This window comes from Thamnophis elegans, unplaced genomic scaffold (assembly GCF_009769535.1).
Source record: "Thamnophis elegans isolate rThaEle1 unplaced genomic scaffold, rThaEle1.pri scaffold_59_arrow_ctg1, whole genome shotgun sequence".
NCBI classification, from domain to species: domain Eukaryota; kingdom Metazoa; phylum Chordata; class Lepidosauria; order Squamata; family Colubridae; genus Thamnophis; species Thamnophis elegans.
The window spans coordinates 107,563-118,586 of record NW_022473899.1 but is presented as its reverse complement, the minus strand read 5'-3'; the positions used below and the strand labels follow the sequence as shown (position 1 = coordinate 118,586).

At 46.5% G+C, this 11,024-nt stretch overlaps 1 protein-coding gene across 1 annotated transcript; it reads left to right on the top strand.

The window, feature by feature from the left end:
• The first annotated feature begins 203 nt into the window (after window positions 1-203).
• Window positions 204-7,610, top strand: LOC116523588 (H-2 class II histocompatibility antigen, E-S beta chain-like). Its single transcript, XM_032238702.1, has 6 exons — window positions 204-401; window positions 1,450-1,722; window positions 4,753-5,034; window positions 5,184-5,297; window positions 5,537-5,560; window positions 6,626-7,610. Exons 1-6 carry the CDS (start codon window positions 317-319, stop codon window positions 6,637-6,639), a joined length of 792 nt encoding a protein of 263 aa, XP_032094593.1. The 5' UTR covers window positions 204-316; the 3' UTR covers window positions 6,640-7,610.
• The last annotated feature ends 3,414 nt before the right edge of the window (window positions 7,611-11,024 follow it).

Here is an 11,024-nt window from a genome sequence, read left to right as displayed (position 1 = left end):
CCTCCCTTTGAGGTGGTCTTAGAATATTCTGGGGAGGGAAAAGGGGTCTTGGGCTGAATAACCAACTCGAGTTTCTTCTCGGCGCCGAACTAAGTCTTCTATCGGGTGAAGTCAAGGGAGGCTCTACCCGGAGACCGATGACGCTGCAGAATGGAGAATTCCCATTGGTCCTTCTGCTCCTTCTGGACACTCCCAAGGCCGAAGTCCGAGGAAAACTCCTCCTCCCCCCAATCCAGACCCTCCGATTCCGCCTCTGGGGCTGGAAGCATCGGCGTCTTTCTCCTCTGTCTTTGGGGGCGCTTGTGGGGCAGCATCCATGGCTTTTGCTGGGCTCCCCCTGATGCTGCTGGTGGGGGCGCTGGCCCGGATCCCCGGAAGCGAAGGGGGGAAGGAGACCCCCGGTAAGGAGGGGGCTGGGCGGGGGAGGAGGGGGTTTGGGTGTGGAGGAGGTTGGGAAAGACCCCCGGAGGGGGAAGGAAACTGCTGGGTCTCCAGAGCCTCCAACAGCCTCGATCTCTGCGTGGTCTCCCCCCCCTTCCTCCCCAATTCCCCCCTCACAGGAGAACGGAGAGGGACCCCACCCCTTTCCCCGATGGTAGCCGAGGTGGGGGTCGCAGCCAGGCCCCTCTCTCGGTCGTCCTCCCCCAGTGCCTGGGTGGGAGTGGGCTGCCTGGAAAGAGGAAGGGAAGGAAAAGCGAAAGCGAAAGAGGGAAAGTGAGGCATTTTCAGCCCTGAATCCCCAGAAGGAAAAAGATCCATTTGAGCAAAAGGATTTTGGCTTCTTCAGAAACTTCACTTTTTCTTCTGAATCTCAAATTTGAAGGGGGCTGGAGACCCTCCCCTTGAGGGTCTTTTGGGGGTGGGGGATAGGAAACAGGTGTGATCCCTGAGGATCCGCCCAAGGGAGGGAGTTGGGCTGAAGATTAGAGGGAAAGAGGGAAAGTTGGGGCGACCCAGGGAAGGTGGGAGTTGTATTGTTGGGAGACCCCAGGAGTCTCAGTCTAGATGTCCTCATTGTGCCCCCTCCCCATGTTCCCCTCCCCCCAAAGGAAGAGAGGGTGGGAGATATGGATATTCTATTCCCTCCAGCCCTCCCCCCATCATTCCTCCCCCCTTTAGATGCAACGTTCCCTGCTCGACCAGCTGAGCTTCTACCTGCCTTTCCCCCCCCCCTGGGAGGATGGAGGGGGTCCACCAGGAGGCTCCTCCCACCCCTCCCCTCCCCTCCTTCTTTCCAGCCCTCCCCAGACCCCCTCCCGCCCAGTAAATCTGCCCCCCTCTGGGACTGAGAGAGTCCCCTTCCCTCCTCCAGGGGGCGTCTTACGCCTGTCTTTTCCGGAAGGTGCCCCGCCCCCCTCCCTTCCCGAGTAGATCACCCCTTTGCTAGTGGCTGGGAACGATGGTCCCTGGAGTCCCTCCTGATAGCCTTCCTCCTCCTCCCCCTCCCAGCCCATTTCCTGTACCAGCAGAAGTCCGAGTGCCGCTTCCTCAACGGGACGCAGCGGGCGAGGCTCCTGGACAGGTACTTCTACGACCGGCAGGAGATTCTCCGCTTCGACAGCGACCTGGGGAAGTTCGTGGCCTTCACAGAGTTGGGGAAGGTGGATGCGGATCGTTTCAACAGCGATAAGCAGTATCTGCAGTACCTGAAGGCCTCTGTGAATCGCTTCTGCCGGAACAACTACAAGGCTCTCCAGAGGAATTCTGTGGTTGGCCGGAGAGGTGAGTCCGAGGGGAGGGGGGAGTTTGGGGGAGGGGGAGTTTAGGGGAGGGGAGTTTGGGAGGGGGAGGAGGGGGAGTTTGGGGGGAGGGGGAGTTTGGGGGGAGGGGGAGTTGGGGGGGAGGGGATGTGGGGACCCCCCTTTTCCTTTCCTTCCTTTCACGGAGACTCTCCCGGGTGAAGTTTCCTTCTTTAGTCCTTCTCCTCCTCCCTCCAATTCTCCCTCTGAGCTTCATTCCCACAACTCCCCCTTTTCCTCCCAAATCTTCCCCTGCACGGAATCTGGGATCCCCTGGATCCCCCTCCCAAGAGATCGAACCTCTTCATCCACCAAGTTTTAGAGCTCAGGAAATAAGTAGGTAAGTAAGTAAAATAAACAAATACGGGCAATTAAATCAACAAATTAAAATTAAATAAATAAATGAAAAAATAAATAAATAAGAATTTGAAAATGAAAACTTAATAAAATAAACAAATAATAAATAAACAAATAAAATAAATGAAAAAATAATAAAATAAATAAACAAATAATAAAAAACAAATAATAAAATAAATACATAAATAATAAAATTTATACATAAATAGTATAATAAACAAATAATAAACTAAATAAATTAATAAACTGGCTAAATGAAATAAATAATAAACTAAACAATGAAATATAAATCCATCCATCCAGATAGAATTTGTAATCATGAATCCAACCGGAATCAAACCGGAATCCTGGTCTGGCGTTTCCTCTGCCTTGAGCAGAAGCTGATTCAGAGGCTGAGAAATTTCATTCAGCTGATTTTGGGGGTCTGGGAGAAAAGCCCCCCTTGAAGCCCCCTTTTTGCCCACAGACTCAGCTTCCCCTGCAGCCCCATCGCTTCCGTCTTCCTTCCTGGGGAGGCTCCTGATTTGGGGGAGGGGAGAGTCCAAAACCCCCCACAAACCTTAAGACTGAATTTGGGGTCCCTGGATTGTTTGAGCGTCTCTTCCACATTCTTTGCAAACTGCCCAGATTTGTTTTCCTAATTTACATTCTCCGCGTAATAATAATAATGATAATTGTCCTTATTTCCATCGACTGATGGGGTTTCAGAGGCCAAACATGGTGGAAATGAAGGATTCCGGCTGCCCTTGTTGCCATCCGGCCTTTCCAGGGGGATTTTCCTCCTTTGATGGGAAGTGGGAAAAGGGAAGAATATCCTGAGTCTGAGCTTCCCATTGGGAGCCCAGGAGCTTCTCCAGAAATCATGTCTGACCACAGAGTGAAATCAGAGGTTTCTCCCCCATCAGAGGGGAAAAACCAGCCCCATCCTAAGAGAGAAAGGCCTTTGACGGGGAGATCCTGGGCTTTTCCTCCTTCCCTCAATTATTCCATATTTCAGGGGAACTGAAGGAGATTTTGGTCTCCACAGATTCCGTCTCATTCTCACTCCTCAATTCTTCCCAGCAAAGCGAGGAGGAGGATCACATCCATGTAAGAGGATCTCAGAATTAGGAAATGAATGAATAATATCCTCTCCTAATATTTGAGAGATTGTTTGAAATAGTTTTTACCACCAAAGAGGATGTTTTCCTGGAGATAAAAATCCCCTGATTGATAATATTCAACATTTAATTATTTCTTACTATCAATTCAACATTCCTGTCATCTGGCACATTTGAAATAATTCTCATTCCAGCAATATTTACCATGGAAATTTCCTCCCTTCTGCTAATTTACCTAATGATTTTTTATAGCTCCTGAAAGTGATTTTGTTCCGTTTCTTTTAATAAATATTCTGTGCATTTAGAGCAAATTGTTGTTCCAGCTGCAGTTCAGGAGACCTGAAATCACTGGATGTTTCTTGAGTCTCTTTGGGGGAATTTTCTCTTCCTTTTTCTTTGTCTTCTGAGCTGACTTTCCTCTCCGGAGAGATCCGGGCGTCTCCTTCCCCCCAGGGGCCAAAGCTTTTCTCTGGCCACCAAGAGAGGCTCTCAGCCTTTCCTGAACTCTCCCCAAAATTAACTGAGCCTCGATTTCTCTGGGAAAAATCCCATCTGAGTCTTATGCTTCTTGTTCAATGAACCCCAACAAAGGAGCATCTCACCAATTGCAATACTTTAACCCCAAACCTCCCAAAATTAGCATCGATTCTATGGCGGCTTCATCAGAAAGACAAATGTAACTCTGGGTCACATTTTTCACTGCATTCGTCATTAAAGTTGATATTAAAAAATAAAGCTTGAATAGCACAGTAAGAGGCAGACAAAATGTATTGTGTGTTCCTGCTGTTTTAAACTGAGAGGTCTCCAAATGTGGATGAAATTAAATTCCTGGATGGACAGAAGGAGAAAGTGGTGTCTCGGAGGAGGGTGGGGGTATTTAAAAATAAAAAAAAAGTGGGACTTCTATTGGGTGCGTGGAGGAAATGATAGGCAGTGATGATCCCTGCAGCCTGGAACAGCTGATAGGTGGAATTTCGGGAGGTTTTTAAGGAGAGATTGGACAGCCTCTTGTCTGAAATGTTACAGGGTTTCCTGCCTGAGCAGGGGGTTGGACTAGAAGACCTCCAAGGCCCCTTCCGACTCTGTTATTCTGTTCTTCTGCTGTGGGATTTGCCTATTTTGACGATTCTTCCCTTTTGATGAGGTCACCTGATCCCAACCAGGAAGGATTTAGGTTTCCCCATTTTTCAGGATCCCTTTTCATCTCTTCCTGCAATTTGCTTTGGAAGATGACTCCAAACACCGTCCCAGAGGTCTTTTCTCAAAAGGCAACTGGACTTTGTTTTTCCTTCAAGACATTTTGCTTCTCATCCAAGAAGCTTCGATTTGGGCCCTCGGAACCGAAGAAACTTCTCGGATGAGAAGCGAAATGTCTTTTTGGGGAGAAAAAAGCTCCTTTGGGACAACCAAGACCTGGATTGACTGAGAATCTCCACAGAAACTCAAAACACGGAATATTTTTAAGAGAGAAAAGGAGTCTTGAACTAACCAACTTGGTCTTCTGTTCTGGGCCCTCCTGTGTCTCTCATGTGCCTCCTTCCCCTTCTTCCCTCCAGCCAAGCCCACCGTCACCATCTCCCCCACCAAGATGGAACCTGATTCCCCCAACATCATCCTCCTCTGCACCGCGACGGGCTTTTACCCCGTGGAGATCGAAATCCAGTGGCTGAAGAACGGCCAAACAGAGAAGGAGGGCGTGGCCTATGGGGAGGAGCTACAGAACGGAGACTGGACCTACCAGCTCATGGTGATGCTGGAGACCCAGCCCCAGCGGGGGGACGTCTACACTTGCAAGGTGGAGCACGCCAGCCTGAAGGACCCCATCACTGTCGAATGGGGTAAGCCCCTCCCGTCCTGCTCTGGGGACCCCATCCTATCCTGAGAAGGGGGAGAGACCCTCCCTGTCTGGGGAGAGTCAGAATGGACCCTCCTCCTGGGGGAAGGTGTGCCTGATCCTCCTGCTCAGGTGAGGCTCCTTCTTCCCCAGAGCCCCGTACCTCCAGCTCTGCCAAGAGCAAACTCTGGACGGGGATAATGGGAGCTGTGATAGGAGTGGCCTTCTTTGCGGTGGGGCTCTTCTCTTACCTGAGGGCCAAGAAAGGTGAGTCTGGGGGGATGGATGAGAGGTTGTGGGGAGGGGACCATCTAGGGGAGGCCTCTCATGAAGCTGAGCAGGTGGCCAAGATGGTCTCCTTGAGAAATATTTTTGTCAGCTTCTCTTGTTTGAGGGGCTATTAAGGGAAGATCATGCAACCTATTATGGGCTATCGAAGGCGAGGGGGACCCCCTGAGTCCTCCAGAACCATGAAGGGTCCTGATTGGGTCTTTTTCTCCTTCCAGCAATTCCCATCCAACCTCCTGCAGGTGAGTTTCTCCTCTTCCTCCCTCATCTGAAGTCCTGTGGATACAGCAAAGTTATGAAATTTGGGGCAGCTTTTACTTACAGAGATCTGAAAAAGTATTGCAATCAAAAAAGAAAGCTAAAATCTTGCCCAGAATCTTTCCATGTTTTGGGGAATTGCAAAAGGGAAGGGAAGAAGGGGGCCATTCCTTCCCATTCCTCCCTCAAGGAGGAAGGACCCCAAGGTTTACATTCCCACGTGCATTTTCTAAGCAACCCACCCATTCAGTTAGGCTCACTGTGGAAGGGGGTTCCTGAGGGTATTCAGGCAGGGGGACAAATTCCACCCCTGTGGCTATTTTAAAAGGGGTGAGTCCGATGCTACTATGCACTGTGGTATTGACGGCCTCTTCAGCAAATGGCAGGAGATGTTCCCACCTAAATTGCTGATAATTAACGTAGGATCTCAGGTATTGTTCTATCACTGCATTAGCTCGTCCGGCAGCTCCATTGGTGCTTGGATGGAAGGTGGAGCTAAGCCCTTGAGATGATCCCATCAACTTAATGAACTCCCTCCTAAACTTCACCCTGAACTGGACTCTCCTCTCCCATCCGAGATGATCTTTCTTGGCACCCCATTCAGACTCATTTGGGTTCATTAGTTGGAACCTTGACAGGCTCCTCTTCCTGACCCGCCTTCTCCTTGTGAGAATTCACACAATTTCTGGCCAAGTGACACATCGCTCCGCCTTTTCCTGCCACCCCCTTTGTAGCCCCATCTTCTTTCTTCATATGGAAGGTCTGCAGGGGGGGGTGAGGGGGATGTTCTCTTAATTAACCCTCTAATTAAGTCAGGGAGAATTCCAAAATCCCCTGGAGATGAAATGGGGAGGAATCCCTCATCCATCCCAGCCTTTTCGTTCCTGCAATGGGCATATTCTCCCTCTATCTGTCCCTGCCTATCAACAACCACCCTGCACTTTGGGTCTGCCTTGGGGTTGTGGGGCTAAAAGGGAAGATAAATATGATTTTTAAACTAAAGGTTTCTCTTTATATTCTAATTTTCTTCCCCATCTCTTTTTCTACAGCACTCATGAATTAATCCTGCTCTCTGATGCAAAAGGAAATTATTTCTTTAGTAGCTGATGATTCTTTGTTCTGTTTGCAACCTGTGAAAAATGGAGGCTGAAGTTCACTTCAAGTGGAGAAACAGGAAATGTTGCAATCACTTCAATCGACAAAACATTGTTACAAGCAAGAGCAAAAAAGTTTCTAAGGCAGTCCAAAAAGTTTTTTTAAATGTTTCTTAGGGCAATCTTGTGAAAGTAGAAAAAATAACCTCACCACATGGAACGATTTCACTTCTTTTCCTTCGGGAGCCATCTCTGACTTTGTCAGCATGGGGCCTGCCTGTTTGCTGCTGGTTGGAAGCGCTTCCCTTGGATCGATCTGGGACTTTGCGGTGTCCCTGCGACCAGCAAGGCTTTGTCTTGCTAGTCACCATCTCTTCGGGCTGGTTTAGGTCCTGCCAGGCCGCCCAGGGGCAAAAGTGTCATCGGCAGACTCGGACTGTCGAGTTCGCATGATGTATCATTGTGATGTTGGCTTCTCCTCTGATCTTTTTTCCTCTATTTTATTTACTACCCTAATATTTTTTTTGGCTTAAACTAAAACTTTTTTTATTTTAACAAACTTCTCCTTCTGTTTGTTATAAAATCATACTAAAGATACGTAAGGAAAAGATATAAAAAAATAGTTGAGTCTTCCATTTGGAAGCCTGAGTCTGAAGGTTTTTTTTGAAACAATTTATCCTTTGTTCATTCCTATTTGACTTCACTGACTTTGTCCGAAGGAAGGGTTGGAACTTGTTTATAAAACCTGATAAAGACTCAAGGACACGAACAGTGTTTTGCAGGTGCTCTTGGAATATATTTTGGCAAGAGAAGGAAAAAGAAAGAAAAAGAGAAGAACCTTTCTACTTTGAAAATCTCTTCAAAAAAGTTTGACAGGCTAGAGTGGCAGTAATTATCAGATTCCTCTTTTTCTTTTTCTTTACATTTCTTTTTATTTGGAAAAATGGATCAAAATTCAGATGAAGAAAACTTAATAATCCAAAACATTCTAGCTGGACTTCAAAACATTTTAGAAGGATTTGAGAGATTTGATAAGAAATGGGACAGACTATGGGGTATCACAGCAAAAGATGATGGGGTTGGAGCCCCAGAAATTAAAGAAGAGAATGGAAATACAGAAAACAAAGAAAAGACGTTAGATGAACTCATTAATGGAGTAAATGTGAGTGAAAGCAGAAAGAAGGGAAGCTGGAAAAGTGACTTTGACAATTTGGAGCTTTACCCCAAATTCCAAGATGCAGGAGAAAAAAAAAGAGCGAAAAGGATGGAGCTAAGAAGACAAATCTATCCAGAAATAAGATTGATAACCAAAGTTAAGCTTACCTTAATAACAATTCAAGGGGAACGAAACTACATGAGATCCTTCAAGCTACGAAGTGCGGAGAGAAGTTTTAAACTCTGAAAAGGTGTTAAAAAGAGCATTGACACAACAGCTGGCGAGATAGAAAGGACCATTTTGCTACTGGAAAGACACTGGTTGATAATGCTAGTCAATGATAAAAATTAGCTAACCTTTGATGATTAATAAGTAGGGATTTTAGTATTTTGTTCTTTCTAGACTGTTTTAGATTATCATTGAATGTTTATTTGTTAACATATAATTTACTATGATATTAATAATGAAATGATAACCTTAATTAGGATAAATAACTGGGCCACAAATTGTAAATTGAGATTTGGCGAAAAGATTTATAAACCTTATACATTTTTCTTTAGATCTTGTTATGAAGGTATATATAATTTGGATCAGAAGAGAGGAGACGTGATATAAACAGCAAACAATTGTTTTTTTCCTTTTTCTTTTAACTATAATAATAAGAAGGAAATATTAATGGATACTTTTGGTGATTATTAACTAGAAACCTCAATATCTTTTAGACTGTTTTAGATTTTAAATGGTTATTTTGTTAACACTTATTAATACATTTCTGTTTAGAGATGGTTATAAAGGTATAATCTCATTTGGGCCTGTGGCGAGGAGAGGTGAGAAAAATAAATAATCTTTAGCTAATTACAATAATAACAAAGAAAGGTTAATGGATAATATTTAATGATACAAGCAGGTGCGATGTACTAGTAAAAGTAAAATGGACAGAAGCGTCAATCTGTGAGTTTGGGGGAGGAAAAAAAGGGAGAGGGAATGTTAGATATCCTTTTAACCAACTTTTTTCTAGAATAAGTTATAAAGATTCATTGAGACTGGGGGGGGAAATGCCAGTAGGAGGCTGTGTCCTTAAAACCCTATTAAGTGAAAATGGTGGTATAGTGATAGTAAAATATATAAATTCCAAAATGTACAATTTCATGCCTGAGCACCTGAATTTTTTTCACAGATGTTACCTAAGACAACAATAAAATCAGTATTATTTGAAACTCAAAGTTATGTTTATTTAAGGTACATGCTTAATTAAAAGTGTAATCTAATATCAGTATCACTTAACAACGCTCCTGCTTAGCAACCAAAATGTTGGCTCAGAAACTCTGGCATTGAAGCATGCAAGTCTTAAAGCTGTCAAGTTACAAGATGCTTGCACCCCTAACCCTTTAGGGAAGAAAAACCCAGGGGTCTTCAAACCTGACAGCTTTAAGACTTGTGGACTTCAACTCCCAGAATTCCTCTCCAGTCATGTTGCAGCGATGTCATCGGCGAGGATCTGCTCCATGTTTGGTTTTTTTCACAGGGGGCAGGGCTGCCGCTGAAGATGCCAATGGGCCCCCGCCACTGGCCACTGGCGGGGGCCCGTCGGCATTTTCAGCGGCAGCCCTGCCCCCTGTGAAAAAAACCAAACATGGAGCAGATCCACGCCGATGACACCATTCTGGTGGCGGTGGGGTCTTTGGGGGTTCACTTCAGCCGCAGAGCAGGGTGCAAGCGACTTGCTTTGCTGAACACGGGGTGACTGATGCTAGTCTGAGCGGCTGAAGCCAGCGCAAACTACCGTCAGTCGCTCCGTGCACATCAAAACAAATCTGGGGAGGTCCTTTGCAGGCGGCCAGTTCTAGCCGCCTGCAAAGGACTTCCCCGTGTTTGCTTTGCTGAACACGGGGCGACTGATGGTAATGAGTGGTGCAGCTGATGCCCAGGAGGTCCTAGGAGACCAGCTGTGCTGCATAAGCTCCTGTTGCCATCCCCGCGCCCGTGCTAACCCTAGATTTTCTGAGACCCCTGTGCGACAGATAGAAACTGCTGCACGGGGTTTTCTTGCCACATGCACGGCTGCGCACCTGCGCACCTTAGAGGGAACAGTGGTGCATAGCAAGACTTGAAGATGTAGCCCCCGTTCACTTGTTGGCCACTAGTATGCGTTGCAAGACTTTGAAGAGATAGGTGCAGTTCACTTGTCGGCCACTGGGGTGTGTTGCAAGACTTGAAGATGCAGGCGCAGCGTACTTGTTGGCCACTAGGGTGCGTAGCAAGATTTTGAATATGTAGATGCAGTTCACTTGTCGGCCACTAGAGTGCATTGCAAGACTTGAAGATGTAGCGGCAATTCACTTCTCAGCCACTAGTGTGCGTTGCAAGACTATGAAGATATAGGTGCAGTTCACTTGTTGGCCACTAGGATGCATTGCTTAACTTGGTGATGTAGATGCAGTACACTTGTCGGGCACTAGGGCGCGTTGCAAGACTTGGAGATGCGGGTGCAGTGCACTTGTTGACCACTAGGATGCATTGCTTAACTTGGCAATGTAGGCGCAGTACACTTGTTGGCTACTCGGATGCATTGCAAGACTTGAAGATGTAGCCGCCATTCACTTGTTGGCCACTAGGGAGTGTTGCAAGACTTAAAGATGTAGCCACAGTTCACTTGTCAGCCACTAGGGTGCATTGCAAGACTTAAAGATGCATGTGCAGCGTACTTGTTGGCCATTAGGGAGCGTTGCAAGACTTGAAGATGTAGCGGCAATTCACTTGTCGGCCACTAGGTGCATTGCAAGATTTGAAGATGTAGCCGTAGTTCACTGGTCGACCACTAGGGTGCATTGCTTAATTGGTGATGTAGGCGTAGTGTACTTGTTGGCCACTAGTGTACATTGGAGTACTTTTTGGCCACTAGGGTGCGTTGCTTAATTTGCCGATGTAGGTGCACTACACTTGTTGGCCACTAGGGTACGTTGCAAGACTTGAAGATGTAGCCGCAATTCACTTCTCAGCCACTAAGGCGCGTTGCAAGACTTTGAAGATGTAGGTGCAGTTCACTTGTTGGGCATTAGGGTGCGTTGCTTAACTTGGTGATGTAGATGCAGTACACTTGTTGGCCCCTAGTATGCGTTGCAAGACTTTGAAGAGATAGGTGCAGTTCACTTGTCGGCCACTAGGGTGTGTTGGAAGACTTGAAGATGCAGGCGCAGC